This window comes from Equus caballus, chromosome 24, assembly GCF_041296265.1.
Source record: "Equus caballus isolate H_3958 breed thoroughbred chromosome 24, TB-T2T, whole genome shotgun sequence".
NCBI classification, from domain to species: Eukaryota; Metazoa; Chordata; class Mammalia; order Perissodactyla; family Equidae; genus Equus; species Equus caballus.
The window spans coordinates 48,957,327-48,979,680 of record NC_091707.1 but is presented as its reverse complement, the minus strand read 5'-3'; the positions used below and the strand labels follow the sequence as shown (position 1 = coordinate 48,979,680).

Genomic DNA, 22,354 nt, shown 5'->3' with positions numbered 1-22,354 from the left:
CAGGGTTTCACTGGCTTGGATCCTGGGCATGGACATGGCACCACTCATCAGGCCATGCTGAGGCAGCATCCCACATAGCACAACCAGAGGCACGCACAACTAGAACTTACAACCATGTACTGGGGGGATGACAGAGGGGAGCTTTGGGGAGGAAAAGAAGAAGACTGGCAACAGATGTTAGCTCGGGTACCAATCTTTTTTTTTAAAAAAAAAAAAAAAGAATAAAATGACTTAATGTGTGCAGAAGCACTTTGTAAACTATATATCCCTGTTATAAGATACTCCCACTACAGTCATTTAAAAAATGTAAAAAAAAGGCAAGACATGTCATTGCTTTTCTGTCTGTTTCATTAGGGTTTTTATTTTACATTTACTATTTTTTTGTTATGATTAAATATATATATAACATAACATTTACCATTTTAACCAGTTTTAGGTGTACAGTTATATGGCTTTGAGTATACTGACATTGTTGTGTAACCATCACTACCATCCACCTCCAGAACTTTTTCATCTTCCCGAACTGAAACTGCTTATCCCTTAAACACTAACTCCCAGCCCCTAGTGGCCACTGTTCTACTTTCTGTCTCTGTGATTTTGACTACTCTAGGTACCTCATATAAGTAAAATCATATAATATTTGTCTTTCTGTGACTGGTTTATTTCACTTAACATGATGTCTTCAGGGTTTATCCATGTTGTAGCATGTATCAGAATTTCCTTTCTTTTTAAGGCTGAATGATGTTCCATTGTATGTGTATACCACATTTTGTTCATCCTTTTATCTGTCAATGGACACTTAGTTTGCTTCCACCTTTTGGCTATTGTGAATAATGTTGCTGTGAACATGGGTGTACAAATAACTATTCGAGTACCTGTTTTCATTTTTTGGGGTTATATAGCCAGAAGTGGAATTGCTGGTTCGTATGCTAATTCTGTGTTTAGCTTTTTGAGGAATCTGTGTGGTTTTTTGGTTCTTTTTTTTTTAAGATTTTATTTTTCCTTTTTTTCCCCAAAGCCCTCCAGTACATAGTTGTATATTTTTAGTTGTGGGTCCTTCTAGTTGTGACACGTGGGACGCCACCTCAGCATGGCCTGATGAGCGATGCCATGCCCACACCCAGGATCCGAACCCGCGAAACCCTGGGCTGCTGAAGCAGAGAGCGTGAACTTAACCACTCGGCCATGGGCTGGCCCCTGTGTGGTTTTTTTTAATAATTACTTTATTGCTTATGTATTTTGAAACATCTCAACAGAGTCATATTTGAGGCTGAATGTACACTGTGATCCATGAGTCTTTTTTCCAGGAAATTTTTTTCCTCCCAAGTACTAGTGTAATTTTTAAATCACAGTCTTCTAAGAGTCTTAGACTATGTACCAGGAATATGGATCTTGAGAAACAATTTTTGGACTGAAAAGCTTAAAGAATGACTACAAACAAGTTTTTCCTTATTGAACGTTTATTTTTAAAAAACTGATTTTATTCAGCAGTTTTCAACTCAACACCTTTCAACTCAAACTCAGGCACTGTTCTATGTGCTGAGGATTTAGCGTTGAATCAGTGAAGTTCTGGCTCTCCTGGAGCTTCCATTGTATCGTAAGACAGTTAACAAGCAGACAAGTATGTCATTTCAAGTGTTGTAAAGGAAAAATAAACTGAAGAAAGGGGAGAGAAAATGATGGGCTTGGGTGGAATGTTATTTTATAGAGGGTGATTAGGGGAAGCCTTTCTGAGGGGACAGCATTTGAGCAAAGACTTGAATGAGAGAGTGAACCATGTAAAGACTTTGTTCCAGGTGAAAGGAATAGCACGCCCCAAGGTAGGAGCAGGAAATGCTTTTTTTTTCTTTTCCCCCTGAGGAAGATTCACCCTGAGCTAACATCTGTTGCCAATCTTCCTCTTTTTTTCTATGTGAGCTGCCACCACAGCCTGGCCACTGACAGATGTGTTGTGTAGGTCCACACCCAGGAACCGAACCTATGCCACCAAATCGGAGCACACCGAACTTAACCACTAGGCCACTGGGGCTGGCCCAGAAATGCTCTTTTAAGGAAACAATTCAAGACTCAAATGAAGACCTATCTCAACTGATACCCAGTACCCATATGAGGAAATGGGTTGGTTTAAGATATCTTACTAGAAAGAAAAGAGAAAACTAAAGATGGAAAAATGTTAGGGAAATTTATTTGTGTACTCTGTTAATGATTCTAGAAAATATTGTACATCCATTCATTTGTGGGGTGCGAGATGCTAACAAGATATTACTGCTGACAGGACATTCCAACAATGATTACCATATAGAAGACATGTCCTCTTCCTCTGAGGTGTAATTTTCCTGGCACAGTGAACCCAAAGGGTATTCTGTTCAGAGAAGGCAGAAGCAAGACAACTGATAAAGAGAATCTTGGTTCCAAAAAATGATCTCTAAAAATCGGTTTGTTAATAAAATATTTTAATAACCAAGATGTTTTACTGATAGTATGTATGACAGAAATACAAGTACTGTAGGGAGAACACGTGGACTAAGACTTGTTAAGGATTGGAGGAGAGCTTGGGTATCACCTTTCTTTTGCTGGGTGCTGTGTGGAAATGCAAGATTATGTTAGAGCTGGCTTTGGGCCTCAAGAAATGAACAGTGTCACTTCTTAGGCTGTCCATTTATCTTTTGCTAAACATCGATAGGACATTTATAAGTAATAATCTCAATCAGAAGTAGATGAATTATCGTATTGAAAGAATGCTATATTGTAATACGTCTGAGTGTTACCTCTAGAAATGAAAATATTTGTGTTAGGAAACTCTTGTTTTTAGACCACTTTCTTTATATTTGCTCTGTTTGCATTATTTCTTCCTTAGTATGTCTTTCTGGGACCTCAAACCCATTATCCTTGTTAATCCCAGTTCACCCACAAATTGCATGTCCTGTATTTCTTCTTAGTTGACAGTATTGCTAACCACCAGTCACGCGAGGTAGAGACCTCAGCATCATCCCTTCTTCCTCTCCATCACCCCCTCACTCATTTGGTAAGCATTCATTAGGTGTTCTATAAGGACTTCATATGGATTATCTTAATTTTTTATTATAGGTGTTCTAACCAAATGCAAAATATTGTTTTAAGCTACAGACTTACATTGCATAAACAAGACCTAGAATATCTGGTCCAGTCTCATGTATTTGGACTGTCGTATACTCTTCCAGGGTTTCTGCTACAAGTGAGTAGCACAGGATGAGCAGCGGGGTTGAGGAGGGAGATGAAATGACTTTTTTATCATAGTTCCAAGAAAGGCTTCTAATAATCCTTAGTAGAGTAAGAGTTTTGTCTGATTTTTCTACTTCTTGTTTTACCTAAGAGGCCTTGTTGGTGTCTCTGCAAGAGGGTCCTTCATAGCAAATGTTTCTCAAAACTTGTTCATCATCAAACTCACCAGTACTTCTTTCACTAGGACCGCTGTATACAAGATTCTAACTGTAGACTTTAAGAAATTTAAGAGGAACACGTCTTCATTTGACATGCCAACAAAGATTCTGTAAGGATCAGCAGGTACTCTGATGGACAGAAGCCCATCAGAATGGGGTGAATGGCCATTATTAAAGCTAATGCCCCATTATATGTAGCTTACTCTATTTATATATATATATATGTTTATATCTCTATATATACATATATATATAATGCCATCTATAATATATAATGCCCCATTATATATAGCTGTTGGAGAAAACTTTTCCTGTTCCTTCCAGAGCTACCTCAGTTTCAGGAGATATAGCTACTAGGAGAAGACAACAAAAGCTTTGGCGTTGGGCCAAGCCACTCCTGCTCTGGCTGCTGTGGGCATCACTGCTCTGGCCCAGGCACCATCAGATCTCCGTTAACCATGGCTAAAGGCCCATACACAGAGGGTAGGTAAGGCCCAGGGGCTGAGAGTCAGGCTTCCCTCTGGGAGCAACCTTTTCAGCCCTTTGTTCCCATTTTTCCACTGTTACTTCAGGAGGATCTTATTCTGATCTTATTATTTTAGGTCCAATGACCTAAAAGCGTTCTGAGTATGAGCTCTGAGGTAAAGGTGGCAGAGTAAGGGTCCATTCACGTCTTCACAGTGCAGCCGCATAGGTCCTTTACCCATCACTTTCCAGGAATTGGTCCTCAGCTTTAAATGTCTAGAAACTGAGTATTTCAGAATACCTCAACATCACTAAGATGTATTTTCATCCAGGCCAGGTAAGACTAGGCTCCTCCTGAAAACTCTTCTCTTGTGATGGGCTACTTCTCCTTTCCAGTGTTAGTCCGTATTATCTTATTTAACTCTTAAAACAACCTTGTAAAGTAGGTGATATGATCCTCATTTTAGAGATAAGGAAAACCAGATCCTTATTAATACTTTTTTAGACTATAGCAAGAGTACTCTAGTAAGTCTTCCTGCAGGGGTGTCTTCTGCCTTTAGGCCATCTGGTAATCTTTCTAAAACACAAATATAGGGGCTGGCCCCGTGGCCGAGTGGTTAGGTTCGCGTGCTCCACTTCAGCAGCCCAGGGTTTTGCTGGTTTGGATTCTGGGCACGGACATGGCACCGCTCATCAAGCCACGCTGAGGCGGCATCCCACATGCCTCAACTAGAAGGACCCACAACTAAAAATGCATAGCTATGTACTTGGGGGCTTTGGGAGAAAAAGGAAAAATAAAATCTTTAAAACACAAATATAATGGTGCTTTCCTACTGTTCTATGCTTTGCTCCGTTAGTTGCCCCATTGTGTTCTGAATAAAAGCCCAACCCCTTACTGTGTGATTTGGGGCTTTTTGATCCAACTCCTTCCCATACACTCAAACATATGTACTCCTTAGGCCTTAGACGTATTATATTTGCCAACATTCATGATAATAGCTAACAGTCATTCACTCAAGTATTGTGTGTCTACTTTGTGTTCTATGGCAGATGGTAAGAAGTCTAAGATAAGCTGAGTACCTGCCCCTGGGAAACTTACAGTTTAGTGGAAATGTGAGTAATTACACTGCAATATTAGTAGATAATAGAGGTAGAGGGTTATGAGAACTGGGAATGGTGTGCTGACAGGGATGGGAGTTATTCCTGTTTATTCATCCTATTTCTTCTACCTTGAATGACTTTTCCTTTTTTACTTGAAGCACTCCTTCAAGTTACTCTTGAAGGACTGGCTCTAAATTTGGAAGCCAGAACAGTAATCTTTTTCTTAATTTCATAAGAAATCCTATTCAGGATGCAATCACTGCTGTATTCTCAGGGCCTATCAAAGTGCCTGGCATGTGGCAGGTGCTCAGAATTGGATGGCTGGGTGGATGGTTGGATGGGTGGGTGCATGATCAAGCATAAAAAAGTTTCATCCTGCCATCAAGAAACACGTAGTCTAGCTATAAATACTCAAAAAGGCACTTTTGCTTTGATAGCGTGAGAGATCCTTTTAAACACCAAAAGTTAACAGTCAGGTGTGTACTCACTTCCCATTTCTGGACTAGAACTATATTTGTCTGCTTTGGAAATTTTCCTTCAAACATTATAGTGAAAAAAGTTGCAAACATTGTTCATAGATCTAAGAACCTGAATGCCAAGCTTGGTTCTGTAACTTTCCAGCTCTGTGACTTTGGGTAAGCAACTAAGCCTTCTATGCCTCCTTTTCCTAACCTCCTGGTCTCTCCTTGTGTAAAGTGGGGGTGATGATAGACCTACACCCCACATTGTCAAGAAAATTAAATGAGTTAATTCATGTAAACTGCTTAAGAATGGCTGTCTCATAGTACTCAAGAACTGATGGGTGTTATGATAATTATTGTAGTCACAATATACATGTATCTCTTTAGCTTTTTATTTCTATAAGAAGCTGATAACAGGGGCTGGCCCGGTGGTGCAGTGCTTCGGTTTGCACGTTCTGCTTCAGTGGCCCAGGGTTCGCCAGTTCGGATCCCAGGTGCAGACATGGCACCGCTTGGCACGCCATGCTGTGGTAGGCGTCCCACATATAAAGTAGAGGAAAGATGGGCATGGATGTTGGCTCAGGGCCAGTCTTCCTCAGCAAAAACAGGAGGATTGGCAGCAGTTAGCTCAGGGCTAATCTTCCTCAAAAAAAAAAAGAAGCTGATAACAACAAGCATTTAAAATTAGGCCAAAATAATTTTGATAATTCTGGAATCTGGGTGATTCAAGGCTTCGGGGCTCAACATACTATTCTCTTTATATTTTTGAAAATTTTCATCATATAACCTAAAATCAGAAATGTATAAATATAAAAGAGTGCAAATAACGTTTTTTCTAAATAGAAAAATTAATTAAAGTGTACTACATTATTTCTGGTGAATATTATAATTTTATGAAATACTGTTTATTTTATTTGACATTGAAATATTTGTATATATTTTATTAATGGTTGATCCAATGAAACATTCCTGAAATGGAAAGATTTTGCCTCTCTAAATTTTTTTCAAATGAGTTCTCTGATGCTTGAAAATAAATATAACAATAACTAATCTATTTTACTTTACCTGGAAAAGAGATTTCCTTAGATAAGTGAATTTTGAACCTTAGCCATAAAGCTGCAAAGATGTTTTTTTGATGACAATAGTTTTTTTGATGGCAATATGTATAATTCCTTTTTTTATTGTGGTAAAATATACATAACAAAATTTACCATCGTAACCATTTTTAAGTGTACACCTCAATGGTATTACATATATTCATATTGATGTGTTTCTGTCACCACCATCCATCTCCAGAACTTTTCCCATCTTCCCCAACTGAAACTCTATACCCATTAAACAATAATTCCCCATTCCTTCCCTCCCTCCAGCCCTGGCAACCACCATTCTACTTTGTGTCTCTATGATTTTTACTACTCTAAGTGCCTCATTTAAGTGGAATCATTAAACTGGAATCAGTATTTGTCTTTTTTGTAACTGGTTTATTTCACTTAGCATATCTTGAAGGTTCATCCATATCGTAGCATATATCAGAGTTTCCTTCCTTTGAAAGTGGAATAATAGTCCGTTGTATATACATCCCACATTTTGCTTGTTCATCTGCTGAATAATAATCTGTCATATGTATACACCACAGTTTGTTTATTCATCCATTGGTGGACACTTGGGCTGCTTCCCCATTTTAGCTGCTGTGAATAATGCCACTGTGAACATGAGTATACAAATATGTCTTTGAGACCCTCCTTTCATTTCTTTTGGGTATAGGGCCAGAAGTGAAATTGCTGGATCATATGGTAAATCAATTTTTAATTTTTTGAGGAACAGCCATACTGTTTTCCACAATGGCCATTTCTACAACATACCATTTTACATTCCCACCAACAGTGTGGAGAAGTTCCAATTTTTCCACGTCCCTAACCAACACTTTTTTTCTCTTTTATTGATAGTAGCCATCCTCATAGGTATAAGGTGTTATCTCATTGTAGGGTGCTTGTTTTGGGTTTTTTGCTGAGGAAGGTTCACCCTGCGCTAGCATCCGATACCAGTCTTCCTCTATTGTATTGAGTCACACAGCATGGCCGCTAACAGACGAATGGTGTGGGTCCGCGGCCGGGAACTGAACCTGGGCTGCCGAAGTGGAGCGCACTGAACTTAACCACCAGGCCACTGGGGCTGGCCATCATTGTAGTTATGGTTTGCATTTCCCTAATGATTAGTGATGCTGTCTTTTCATGTGCTTTTTTGGCCATTCATGTAGCTTCTTTGGAGAAATGTCTATTTAAGACTTTTTCCATTTTTGAATTGGTTTGGTTTTTTTGTTGTTGAGTTGTAGGAGTTCTCTATATATTCTGGATATTAATCCCATATTAGATAAATGATTTACTAATATTTTTCCCATTCTGTGGGGTTATAATTCACTTTCAAGAACAAGGTTGACCAAAATAAAATTGAAGGCTTCTTCCAGCTCCATGACTCTGACTTCTCTGCCTTAATAAATTTGTTTAATGGAATGTAATTTTGCCTTTCCTTGATGAGTTGTTGCCATCATAAACATTGTTCTGTATCTTTGGAATGAATAGGATTTGTTTGTGGTGCTGAGTGGAGGTCAACTGCCTCTCTATTAGATGGCACCAGAGAGGCATGCAGGCCTAGTTGCTGGCTTTCTAAACTCCCTTCCGGTCTCATCTTTTTGAAGATGCCTTCAAAACGCAAAAGTCTATTGCCAGCTCTGCTTCTTGACCTAACTGTTCAGTCTCTTTTTGTTTTGTTGTTTTTATTTGTTGTTAAAATATATCCAAGGATAGGGGCCAGCCCGGTGGCACAGCGGTTAAGTTCACACATTCCGCTTCAGTGGCCCGGAGTTTGCTGGTTCAGATCCTGGGTGTGGGCCTGGCACCACTTGGCAAGCCATGCTGTGGCAGGCATCCCACATATTAAAAAAGTGGAGGAAGTTGGGCACAGATGTTAGCTTAGGGCCAATCTTCCTCAGCAAAAAGAGGAGGATTGGTGGCAGATGTTAGCTCAGGGCTAATCTTCCTCAAAAAAAAAAAAAATGTATCTAAGGATAGAACTGGAGGTTACAAAGTAATCCTGGGGGCCGGCCCTGTGGCCGAGTGGTTAAGTTCACTTACTCCACTTTGGCAGCCCAGGGTTTTGCAGGTTTGGATCCTGGGCGTGGACATGGCACTGCTCATTAGGCCACGCTGAGGCGGCGTCCCACATGCCACAACTAGAAGGACCCACAACTAAAATATACAACTATGTACTGGGGGGATTTGGGGAGAAGAAGCAGAAAAAAAAAAAGATTGGCAACAATTGTTAGCTCAGGTGCCAATCTGTAAAAAAAAAAACAAAATCAAAGCAATCCTGGCTCTTTCGCTTAATATGCCTCTGACCTTGAGTGAGTTACTAACTTCTCAGCCTCATCAGTAAAATAGTTATTGGGAGAATCAAATGGGTTAATACACATAAAAGCTTTAAAAACAGAGTCTAGCCTATAGTAAACCCTCAATAAATGTTAGTTGTGATGTTAGGTAAAACATGCTTGGGGACAGGCTTAGGAAGCCAGTCTTTTAACTTAGAGTTTTGAGTTTTGTTTTTTTTCTTTTTAAACTTTGTTTTATTTGTAGCTTCTCTGGAAATGTGAGATTTGGCTATAGGCATGACCATTCGTCCAACTTTGCCTCTTTAGACCTGAGCACACATGTTCCGGCATCCACCTAGATTGTACCCCTTTTCACTCTCCAGCATCCTGGTTTGAATGATACATTATATGGTCCCCTTAAATTTGACAGGAGTGAAGTACTACTATAGTTTTGTATTTCTCTTTCATTCTGAATTGTTTTTCACATTCACATGTGCTCCACATTCTTATCCCTTTATAACTGTCCCTAATAATCAGACTAAGGGGAAAATGTGTTTAAAATCCAAAGTCCGATTGCCTTTTTTTCGCCATACATGAACATTTAGAAATAACTCCCTTCCCATCCTCATTTTCCAAAGCAAGAAGTCATACAGCTTCATTGAATTTTAGGAACCCTATTTCAACTTCTTTATTTTACAGATGTTGCCACCCATACATCTCAGTTTCAGTTTATAAAAACTGAGATCCATAGAATTTAAATATGACTTAACTCACGTAAGTGGTAAATTAGTGATGAGAGAGCTCTATCTGGGATAACTTGACGTTCATTGTTCTTTCTACTGTGTAAAGCAGTGAAAAGTTTTCATGGCAAAGGTCAGAGTTTTCCAGAGTGTGTTTTACAAGTTCATTCTTTTAATGTTCTGTGGGGCAAAGGGGCTCCTTTAGATCATGCTGAATACTTCCTTTTGGAGTTTTACAGTGCACTTTAGCACTTTAAAGATGCTGAAAAGTCTCGAAATAGACCTATCAGGCTTTATTTAATCCTGCATTTTCCAAACTTTGGGGAAAACTCTTTGGAAATGCTGGTCTAGGTTTCTGTTTTGTTTATTGAGGTCATATTGGCTTATAACATTGTGTAAATTTCAGGTGTGCATTATTATATTTCAGTTTCTGTATAGACTGCATTGTGCTTACCACCAATGGTCTAGTTTTTAATCTGTCACCATACATATGTGCCCCTTTATCCCTTTCACCCTCCCCCAACCCCCTTCTTCTCTGGTAACCACTCATGTATTCTCTTTATCCATGTGTTTGTCTTCCACATATGAGTGAAATCATACAGTATTTGTCTTTCTCTGTCTGACTTATTTTGCTTAACATAATACCCTTAGGGTCCATCCATGTTGTTGCAAATGGGACGATTTTGTCTTTTTTATGGCTGAATAGTATTCCAGTGGTATTCCGTTTTTTTATGGCTGAGTAGTATTCCAGTATACCACATCTTCTTTTTCCATTCATCAGTTGATGGGCGCGTGGGTTGCTTCCACATCTTGGCTATTGTGAATAATGCTGCGATGAACATAGGGATGCATAAATCTCTTTGAATTGTTCTTTGGATAAATACCCAGTAGTGGGATAGCTGGATCGTATGGCATTTCTATTTTTAATTTTTTTGAGAAATCTCTCTACTGTTTTCCATAGCGGCTGTACCAGTTTGTATTCCAGTATATGTACAGTATATGAGGGTTCCTTTTTTTCCATGTCTCTCCAACACTTGTTATTTCTTGTCTTGTTAATTATAGACATTCTGATGGGTATGAGGTGATAGCTCATTGTCGTTTTGATTTGCGTTTCTCTAGGGGTTTTTTGGAGGAAGTTGACTTTTGTTTTTAAAAAAAAATCTCAAAGCGTTGTTAATTCTCTCTGTTACATTTGACATGATTTCCTCTCCCCCTCAGTTGGATCTGCTACGGTCACTGAAGCTTATTTTAAGCCAGTCAGATCATCTGATTGAGATTGGTCATGTCGACTATTAACAGAGGGAGCTCCTCCAGAATGGTGATTCTACAAAAGGAATTTATCAGCTTTCTAGGGCCATTTTCATCCTTTGGGCCTCTCCCAGTTGACTGGCCCTCTCTTTCCCTTTCCTTTCCTGTCATATCATTCAAAGATTGGATTTTACTCTGTTTTATATGGGAGACAGACAAAGCTTGTCTGGAATGAAAACAGCCTGAGAGAGATTAGTCTGTGACTAACTCTCCTTTCCAGCATCTAAAGGCAGTGGATTAGATTAAGAAATAAATAACATAATACTGTGCCTCATTTAGCATAGGTTTTTGGTTACCTAAGAAATAAATAAAATTGTCCCTTGAGAATTTTGAAGAATATGGCTTTAGTACTAGAATTGCACAGTCAAGGTTACCCCCAGGATTTGGAGCTGGGGACACAGGGTGTACTTAAGGGTTACAGCTGATCTGGAAAAATTCCTTCCCACCAAGTCTTTCCAAGGCCTATGTTTATTTTAGTATTAGAGTTCCAGTAGGAGATATGAATGTCACCCAAATAAATTCATCTTGAGGGGGATTTCCATTGACTAAGAGCTACCAGGAAGAGACTCTGTCCATAAGTCTCAAGTCAACTCTCCTGGGTGAGACCCCACTGTCCCTGTGGTGCTAATTATGGTAGCAAATGGCCAAGCGTCCCTATCTCAGCCTGAGACTTCCCTAGTGCTTGCTGGGTGTTCTTCTGACTCCAGTGGGGCTCATGAGATCTTCTTGTAAGCCTTGTGTGGTTGCTTTAGAACATCTAATTGTGCTCATTGTAAAATTGAGCTTTTTGTTTTAAGTCATTTTTGATGTAGTTTAAATCTCATACAGACCAACGTAGTAGTGTTTTGTGTCCCTACAAACTTTGCAGAATTCTTGGATGAAAATAATTCTTGTGTGTGTGTGTGTGTGTGTGTGTGTGTGTGTGTGCATGTAATGTAACAAAGTGAAAGTAGGAACTCTCTCCACTTCTGTGGACACACTGATTTTTCTTGATCTGGAAACAAGGCTCCATTCTTCCTTGTTTTGTTTCAACAGCATACTTTGTGTTGTGTTAGTGAGTTTGCTCTGCAGTCATTAAAAATTGAAAAGCAAAAAAACCAAACAAAAGTAACAATATGGAACCTCAAGAATGACTAGAGAAGGAAATGAGAAGAGGACTACCATGGGAGTGACACTTAGAAACACTTTACTAGCACTTTTCACTGTCCACCATTATTTCCAAATTCAGAGCTCATCTTTTTAATCTTTTTTCTCATTTTAGTGTAAAGGCTGTTATTTTGTGTAGTGTTTTTTGTTCTGGATTATTCTTAACATATTTCAAATTTGAGAAAGGATTGTCTGTGCTGTTTTTATGTTTTAAATACAGATCTTTAGTGAGTGAGAACAGAGTTTGACCTGTAAATGAGGCCACAAACTTGGCTTCAAGGACCCTGATTTCTTTTAAAGAACCACTAAAAATGACTGGTAGAATCTTGAAGCTTTTAAGGAGCTCAATTTGAAAACTAAGATTTATTAGACTTACTGTTTTTTGAGTTTCAACTGAAATTAACACAGGCAGATTTAGTTTCTAGTTTATAAAAACTGACTATTCAAAATGAATTACCAAAAAAAGCAGCCTTTTCTACGTTTCTAATATTTAAGAATAGAAAACTGTGAATTTACTTACACTAAGCATCAAACTTTAAGAAAACTGACTTTACTGGAAGAAGTAGTTTTCTTGACCATTTAACATTTGCAAAATAGTCAGTATATTAAATTATTTAGATTGGTCTCTGGGTAGTTCTTACAGAATGCACTGTCACACCTCTGGCTGCCCATAGCCTTTCTGACTTCAGTAGCATGCACCGAAGGAAGAAGTCTAACGTGCTGTATTTTCCTAGGTAGGGAGGTAAATTTCAGATAGGAAATTTGCTTGTGTGAGTATATGAATTGATTGAACATACTGCTTTTGCATAATATCTAATTAGTAGAAAGTTTCCCAGTCTTGAATACTATAGGTAGATAATTCTATGCTTAGTTAAATAAATTTTTCATATATAGTGGAAAAAGATTGAAGAAAACCACAAGTGTTAACAGTGATTTTCTTAAATTTGAATTCCTGAGGTTATGCTGTGTCAGTAACAGAGATGAAAATAAATTCCAAGAATCTTAACACTGTTCTGTTTTCCAGCAGGTTTTGTGTGATAGTGTGTGCATTTAACTCAGTTTGTTAAAACACTTCATCCTTCCTTACAAGGCTAGATTAACTCCCTCTTGGTTGGTTTCCTAACAGTTCCAATAATAGATTTTAAATTATGCTTTATCCTAAACTATTCTCTCTTTTATTTTTTTTTTTAAGATTTTATTTTTTCCTTTTTCTCCCCAAAGCCCCCCACTACATAGTTGTATATTCCTTCATTGTGGGTCCTTCTAGTTGTGGCATGCGGGACGCCACCTCAGCGTGGCTTGATGAGCAGTGCCATGTCCGGGCCCAAGATTCGAACCAACGAAACACTGGGCCGTCTGCAGTGGAGCTCGCGAACTCAACCAGTCGGCCACGGGGCCAGCCCCAACTATTCTCTCTTATAATCAGATAAATTTTTTCTATGTGGATGCTGTAAAGATGTGGAAGTATTCCTGTTAGCCCTGTCCTCTCTTAGAGCGTCTTCTCCTTGCTGCTGGCATATATCTCCTGCTTGCAGCTCTTGAGAGATAAGGTTCCATGGTTTAGAATTTATTCTGCAATTGCTAAAATTATCTCTTACCGGGACTGCCCTGTCTATTTAAGTTCTAATATTAGGTGACAGCATAATTCAAATTTAACTATTTGTTTACATTTTCTGAAATTTTTATTGTGAATTTGATGGCATGTCATTATTTGCAAATAAAAGCAGTTGTCAGTAGCTTGCTTTTTTTTTTTTACTGTACAATCTGAGACACATTTGAAAAAATGAGTAAAATTATTTTTGTTTCTTATCAAGAAATGGATGAAAAGAGGCTGCTGGATCCAGGCTTGCAAGTTCGTAAAGGCCTCTGGGGTCATACTCTGAAGAACCAGCAGATGGAATGCCTGAGTGACTGAAGAAAATGGGTGCTAATGCATCTAACTATCCTCATTCATGTTCCCCGAGGGTAGGGGGAAATTCTCAAGCCCAACAGACTTTCATAGGTAACTGTTTCACTTTTTTGTAACTTCATTTTCTTTTATGAATGTACATAGAACTGTGTTTTCAGTAGTCTTTTTGGATGAAAAAAAGAATTGAGCTGTGAAAAAGTTATTATAGATAATAACTCTGCAGTATCCAGATTTTTTCCCCAACAAATGTAAATCTGGTTTAGATGATTTTTATCCTAACCAAGCTGCTATAACACAATTGCTCTTATCTTTGGTTGTCTTAACCATAATTGCCAATTATCCTGGGAAAGCTAGCAATCACCATTGGTGTGAAAATAGTGCAATACATGTATCTTGTGTCCTGGTCCACTTATCTTCCCCATATAAATGTAACCTTGGTGTAGTTAAGAAGAAAAAAAGGAAACATTTCACAATTATATACAAGTCATATTCTTAATTTACAAATCTGCCTCTTATTTCCTAAAAACCCATAATTAAGATCTATGATATCTGGTTCTTGATAGCCAGAGAACTAAAAGCATTTTTTTAAATTAAGAATAATCTGCTTGGTTTGTCCATATTCCTTATTTAATATAAAAATGAGTTATTTGAACTTTTTATCTTCCTTTATAAAAACAAAAGTCTGTTTTATTTGAATGGTTTAGGAATGTTTGTAAAAAATTTTAGCATGAAATATGTGTTAAAGTGAATGTTGAAAGTGAACATTTGTTTAATTTCCTTCTTAGGGACATCATCCTATTCTCAACAAGGCTATGGTTGTGAATCAAAATTATATAGCCTTGACCATGGCCATGAGAAAACACAAGACAAAAAAAAGAGAACCTCTGGCCTTGCCACCCTCAAAAAGAAGTTTATTAAGCGTCGAAAATCTAATAGGTCTGCTGATCATGCCAAGCAGATGCGAGAACTCCTCTCTGGGTGGGATGTTAGAGATGTCAATGCATTAGTGGAAGAATATGAGGGAACTTCAGCCTTAAAGGAGCTTTCTCTACAAGCCAGTTTGGCTAGACCAGAAGCCCGGACGTTGCAGAAAGATATGGCCGATCTTTATGAGTACAAGTATTGTACTGATGTGGACTTAATATTTCAAGAAACTTGTTTTCCTGTTCATCGAGCCATTTTGGCGGCAAGGTGTCCATTTTTTAAAACACTGCTTTCTTCCTCACCCGAGTATGGGGCAGAGATTGTAATGGACATCAATACAGCTGGTATAGATATGCCCATGTTTTCTGCTTTGTTACACTACCTTTATACAGGAGAGTTTGGAATGGAGGACTCAAGGTTTCAAAATGTTGACATCCTCGTTCAGCTCAGTGAAGAATTTGGAACACCAAATTCCCTTGATGTAGATATGCGTGGACTTTTTGATTACATGTGTTATTATGATGTCGTCCTTAGTTTTTCTTCAGACTCGGAACTGGTTGAAGCTTTTGGTGGAAATCAGAACTGTTTAGATGAAGAGCTGAAAGCTCACAAGGCTATTATTTCAGCACGGTCCCCATTTTTTCGAAATTTATTACAAAGGAGGATACGGACTGGTGAAGAAATCACAGACCGAACTTTGAGGACTCCCACAAGAATTATATTAGATGAGTCCATTATACCAAAAAAATATGCGAAAGTTATATTACACTGTATGTATACTGATGTGGTGGACCTCTCTGTTTTGCACTCTAGCCCCTCTGTGGGGAGTCTCAGTGAAGTGCAGGCTCTCGTCGCGGGGAAGCCAAACATGACCAGGGCAGAAGAAGCCATGGAACTGTACCACATAGCACTGTTCTTGGAATTTAACATGCTTGCACAAGGTATGAAATTCTGAGTTTTAATTTTGATTTCTGGAATTACGTATTTGTCTTCCAAGTTTAAAACACAGCCAATACAATCCATGATTTTAGTGTTTGGGATGTGACAGGGTCAGTTTTTTCAAATCTATACTTATGACATCTGAGACAGTTGAAAGTTAGTGTTAATGTGGCTCTTCACTTAGTATTAAAGCCAAGCATTCAAAACTAGTGACTAAGAGCAATAGATGAAACTTGAGACTCCTTCCCTAAGGTAAGATGATAGATGTGGAAATGTATAATTAGCCGCCTACCACCCACCTACGCGCTGTCTGCACCAACCTTTGAACTGGCCACATTTCCCACATTTCAAGGTTCCTCTTGATCTAGGACTCCTTGGATAACTTAGATTCTCATATTTACACTCAGTGCTTCATTGATGCTTAAACGTTTAGAATAGGAATGGAAGTTTGTTACAAAAGTGAATAGTCAACATTTGGATACAGATTTATTTGAATCGACTTGGGCAGGGTTTCTGATTTAAATTTTAAAATATTCTGTATCTTCTTTTCAAGCTCAACTTGTACATCAAGCAACAGCCTACAGCATTTAAGACACAGTTACTGTTAGCCTCATGTGCCGCCTTCATTTAATTTAAACTAACATTTTTAAGTTAGGATGGCAGAGTTTTTGTGTTATAGGCAAATGAATACATGAAAGTTACGTTAAAAGAATTATATCTGTTGGTAAACATTAGAATCTTACCATTTGAGAGCTTCAAAGAGACCTTCTGTGGGAGAGCACAGGGAATTTGCTGTCTTGACAGAATGCATTCTTAGCTTTCTGTGGCCTTGTATTAAAAGAAAACAAGCTATATGACGTGAAATTACTTGAGAAATTTAGCTAATGAGTATTTACTAAAAGAACATTAGAAGTTTCCAATTAGAACAGAATGTTAATGGTTTGAGTAAAAGACATGAATTTAAATAAGGAAAGCTAAGCATGTTTTTATAACTTGAAAATAGTATATATTGTATGGCTACATCAACAAATTAATAGGACTTTGAGAGATAAAAATAGAAGCCCCAATTAAATAACAAAATCGGTAATAAAATGGGAGGAATTATACAGGAGAAGGCATTGATAAACATGAGTGGCAAAAGTTGAGATTTCTATTACATAAATAATTTTTTTAAATCTTATTTTACCATTATCTTTTCAATAATAGTACTAATTTTATCACAATCAAAATGCCATTAAAATATTTTATTAGTTTAAAATAAGAATCATTATGTTAATAATAGTAGACTATTTAGATGTCACACTACAAGAAAATATGTTATCAAAAATAACCTAGTAGCTTGACCTACCATTCTTTTATTCTGTAAAACCCAGTTTGTCAGAAAATGCCTCTAGAGAAAACTCTGAAGGTTGCAACATTACCAAAACGGTATAATAATCTCTATTTTCTCAAATTGGTTTTATTTTTTGACATGTTTAAATAATAAGAAACCAAAGTGTCTTATATGTACTTTGCTATTTTAAAAAGTGAGAAAGTATGTCTTAATATAGTTTTTTGTTGCTTGTTGTTTTAAGTTTTGAATGAAAAGTAAAATTGTGAACCAGCTGTTGGTTCTTAGGTAATACTTTATCCAGAGTTCTTTTATGTTAAGTGAGCTAATTTGTTTTTTTAATTGTTGAGGTAGAAATTGTATTTTTCTCAGTACATTTAAAGATAGAAATGTACAACACTCCTTGTATTACCTTGGTTAATTTAAAAAAAAAAACAAAAATATTCCCTTAAATTTGGATGTACATGGCTCTCTGTTTCCTTTCATTATTCAAAATACAGAGTTTGGGTTATTTGCTTTTCTGGTTTTTGCACTCTGTGTAGGCCTTACCTTTCCCCCATACTCAAGATACTGTTTTATTAGGGTTTACAACACACCACACCCTCAACCTAATTTTTACTTCGTTTGCGTGGGAAGGAGAATATTTGGTCACTTGGGCAGGGATTTTATACCATAAAGCTTAGGAGCTCAGGCTCTGCAACCAGAAAAACTGGATTTGAATCCTTCACTACCATGTTTTAACTTGTTTGACCTCAAAGCAAATCACCTCTCTAAGCCCCTGTTTTCTCGTTTGTAAAATAAGAATAGTAACTCTGTAAGGTGGGCTTAGGAGGGTTAAAAGGAATGCTATATGTTAAGTGATCTGAATAGCACCCAGTACACAGGAAGCATTCAATAAATATTGGCTGCTAAATAATAATCATCACAACATCCTTCGTTCACTACCACATTCTTTTCTAAAACTAACTTTTTTAAATTAAAAAGAATTTATAATTATATTGATTAAACCCAATACTAAGCATATTTTACAGATTTTTACTAGGTAATTATTGATTTTAAGATTTTCTTCTAATTTTATCACTGGTGAGTTGGTGCATGCCACTTATCAAACTATTCTAAGTTCTGGCTATTTATCGCTCTTCACCCTGTTTTTCTCAGCACGAGTTCTGCAAGCAGATTAAGGCTATGATACTCTGAGGCATCTATGTGTGTAATGAATTACCCTCTCTCCTGTGCATCCAGCATGGTACTAGTTATGTACCATTTTGGAGAGAATTAAGAAAATAGTTACCAAAATCACTTGCTGTGTTTTGTGATTCAGACAGGGACTCCCAATTAAGAAAACCCATGAGACTAACCTGTTGGGCAACCATATTGCTCTCATCTTTGTGTCCCCAATGCCTGGGACATAGTAGGCACTCAGTAAATGTTTTTAAATTAACGACTATTACCTTTTATTCCAAATTAGATTTAACTTTGGCAGTTAAAGTCCAGTTTTAAGGGAGGTAAATTATATCAAGGGAGCCTGAGACCTTGAGACTAGATACTAGATACGCCCTTTGAGATGGAGAGGTGATTTAGTAGTTTGAAGAGCATCATAAATAAAGAAGCAATATAGGCAGACAGCCAGAGTGGTTTGGCAGGTGGAGAAAAGGGAGGATTCCTGGCCCTCACTGAGATACGTTCTATTCAGACAAGTAGGCAGTCACTATTAGGAAGGTTAATTAACAGGTAATGGGGCCTCAACTTACTGGCTTGGCATTTTAAGACTAGATTTAACTTCACTTGATTTCCTACGTAGCAGATTGAACATAGCTTTATTTCTATTCCTCCAAAGCCTTACTGTTACAACTAAAATATACAACTATGTGCTGGGGGGATTTGGGGAGAAAAAGGAAAAAAAAAAAAAGAAGATTGGCAACAGTTGTTAGCTCAGGTGCCAATCTTTAAAAAAAAAAAAAAGCCTTAATATTTTAGTAAAAGAATAAAACAAGTGTAAACCCTCAAGTACAAAGATACGTGAGAAGAAGACAACAGTGGAAAAAAGGGATATTGAAATGTTTGAAAGCTGGAAAGCACATAAAAGAACTGATAACTGGCTTATCAGAGAGCAGAGGTCTGTAACTGTAGAGCCTGTAGAGGGGGCTGCTGGCAAGACGGGAGGCAATTCACAGAGGATAAAGTACTCTGGAAAGAAGGGGTAAGCATGGTAAGAACTGAAACAGAGATTTGACTTGAAGTCTGAATACTGAATGGGTGCACCCCTTCCCCACCCTGGCATTTACCTTTATATACAGTGTTAGAAAGGGAGGGGGTTTTGTTTTACTCTGTATCGTGAGCTGGTTTTCTGAGTACCCTCTATTAAACAATCCATTTTCCCCCTGATTTGTGCCACCTTATATTAAGTTCCCATGTATATATGGGTCAGTACTTTTTCATTTTGTTTCAATGGTCCATTTGTCTGTTCTGGCATCACTATCCCTTGTAGCCAGGTGGCAGATCCTGACCCGCTCCTCCAATTCCCTTCTCAATAACCCCCTACCCACCCAAACACAGGAGACCTGAGATTTATTTACTGAAGAAATTGAGCTAGAGAGATTACAGATCTGGAAATGGCTACAAAGAGAAGCGGGGGAAGGGGTTGAGGGTAAGGCACAAGGTTGAAATCTGGGATTATGTGAAAGCCTACAAACTAAATGGTGAAATCACTCCCTTTCCTTCCCCTGCTCTAGTCCAAGCCAGGCAGATGCAAAACAGTAACTTGGAGCTTTAGAAATGAACATCCCGAGAGCCTATAGCCCTGTAGATACTGGTGTTCTGGAGTTCCATATGAAGTTATGCTCAGGAGTTACATGATGAAAAAGCCAGTTTGCCTTCCAGTTGTTCTACCAAGAAGCCTTCTTATGCTGCAGAGCTCCCAAACAGTTGTTTACTGCCTCACTCTTACATATGAAAACCCATCTAAGGTGCACTGGACATTTGAGGAAAGCTTCCAAATTGAGACAGAGATCAGAACAAAAAAGAACAAAGTTCTAGAAGAAACAGGCAGTGAAGGAAGCAGACGAAAACTTCAGTAGAATCAAAATATCCTTATATAAAAGAACATTTTATTGAATCAATGAGACAAAAATAAGATGCTATAAAAGTAAAAATAGGAGTTCTTGGAAATAAGGTAGCGGAAATGAAAGGTGTAATAGAAGAAAAATGTAATTGAAAGGTAAAATTGAAGAAATCTAGAAAGTAAAATAACAGAGATGGACAACAGTGGAGACAAATAAGAAAAACTATGCTATTCATCCAGAAGGTGTAAGATCTTAAATAGTAGTTTTAGAAGCATATACCAGAGAAAATGGAAGAGAAGACAGTATCTAAGGAGTAACATAAATTTTGCCAAAACTGAAGGAATTTCTATATTGAAAAGTTTCATCCCTTTTGCTAGGGAACACTAGGGAAAAAGATTCTAAAATGTTGCAGAGAGGAAAAAACTTCATACAAAGAATTAGGAATCAGACTGGTATTGAACTCTTTAATAGCAACAACTGAATACTATAGTACACTGGTGTAGTGCCTTCAAAAAGCCGATGGAAAATGATTTTAAACACAAAATTTTGTACTTAGCCAAACTGTCAATCAAGTGTAAGCCTAAATAAAGGCATTTTTCAGTCTTGCCTCAAAAAACTTACCTCCCCTGCACCCCCACTCAGGAAGTTACTGAGGATATGTTCCCCTAAACGATGAAGTAAACCAATAACAGCCCTGTGTGAGGTACAGAAAATGAGGTCCAACACTGGAAAGAAAGGGAAAGGCTAGTTACTACCTGTGTAGTACATCTAGTGGGCATCCGGTGTAGCCTGGACTAGGAGGGGCAAAGGCTCCAGGAAGTAGATATCTAGAAGTAATCAATTACTGGAATATGTGAACATTAATTGACAAGTGACATTGAAAGAGATCTTATGGATCTTTTGGTGCCTGAAACAAGTGGGAAAAGAGGAAATTTATATTTCCAAGAAAAATTTTAAATTACATGTGGAAGAAAATATAATGCTGGTACACAGCTTGGCTCAGCAGTAGGCAGTATTTAGATAGTCATCATAATATGAACACTGAATATTGATTTAATAAAAATTACAATATAGAGAGGTAAATACTAGAAGAAACAGCTAAAGAATTGAGAGTAGTTGCCTCTGGGGAGTAGGACTGGGAGTGGAAAAAAGATAGGGCGGGGGGTTTTGTTTTTAAGGGAAGCTTTTTATTACTACTAGTAATTACCACTACTACAAAACTTCGAAATAATGAACATATATACTGCTTTGATTACAAAATTAATTTTTTAAAATTGTGACATCAGTGCTCAGAAGAACCGGAGACACCTAGATAGGCTACAGTCTTAAAGAACTGGGGAGTTTATCATATCTATCAGGAATGTTAATGAATGAGATCATGCTTATAATTTTAGTTTTACAAAAGGCTTTTACTTTCTCTCATTTGGTCATCTTGACAACCTATGGGTATCGTGGGGCTCAGATATTAATAACTAGCCTTTTCCCAAGCTTGTAAGTGGTGAAGTTGTGACTTGTACAAGCTCTTCTGACCCTAAGCCCAGGAATTTGGGCATGATGAGAGAGGGGAGCAGTATGAAAACCAGTTTCTAGGGATGAGGGCAGGAGGCCCCTGTGGCCTAATTGTAGGAACGTAACAGCAGACTAGTGATTGAAGCATCAACTCAGAGGAGCCTCAGCTCTGAGCCTGATCTGTGCTGAATCACTTGGTGTGAAGCTAAGCACGTACCTAAGGGAAATGTGGGCCCAGCTAGGAGGTTTAAAAACTGTGGGGCAGGGGCCTGGATGGATCACCACTCAGACTTTGCTTCAGAGCGCTTAGCCAAAAGCCAGAGGGCTTTGTACTGAGCAGGCCATTCTTTCCTGAATAGATGAGTGTTCCTGTGTCGGTTATTTGACTTTTTTGGCTGCCTAATATAAAGACCTTCTTCCTAGTTTTGGGAAATTCTTCGCTGTGTAGGTCTTGATAGAAGACAGAGCCCACTTCCCAGTGTAAAAACTAAGAGATGGGGTACTTACTTTCTTAGACTTCTCTGTGATTAGGGCTTAAGCACATGAGCTAGGCTTTTTCAATCACGAGCTGATGGCAGAAGTGGGGACTGTAGAGAATTCTTTCTGTAAGCAGGGTGGGAGCAGCAACATCTCATGGAAAAGAAGAGCAGTCAGCAGCAGCAGTGCCAATGATGGCA

At 38.0% G+C, this 22,354-nt stretch overlaps 1 protein-coding gene across 4 annotated transcripts in view; it reads left to right on the top strand.

The window, feature by feature from the left end:
• Nucleotides 1–22,354, top strand: part of BTBD7 (BTB domain containing 7) — an 88,694-nt gene that overhangs the window by 24,924 nt on the left and 41,416 nt on the right. For all 4 annotated transcript variants that reach the window (XR_011432119.1, XR_011432120.1, XM_023628309.2 and 1 more), the window contains exons 2-3: nt 13,819–14,006; nt 14,699–15,778. Coding sequence is in view for 2 of the 4 variants with exons in the window: in XM_023628309.2 (XP_023484077.1) it covers nt 13,925–14,006; nt 14,699–15,778 (1,162 nt within the window). In the remaining 2 variants the exon portion in view is untranslated. The remainder of the gene's footprint in view (nt 1–13,818; nt 14,007–14,698; nt 15,779–22,354) is intronic.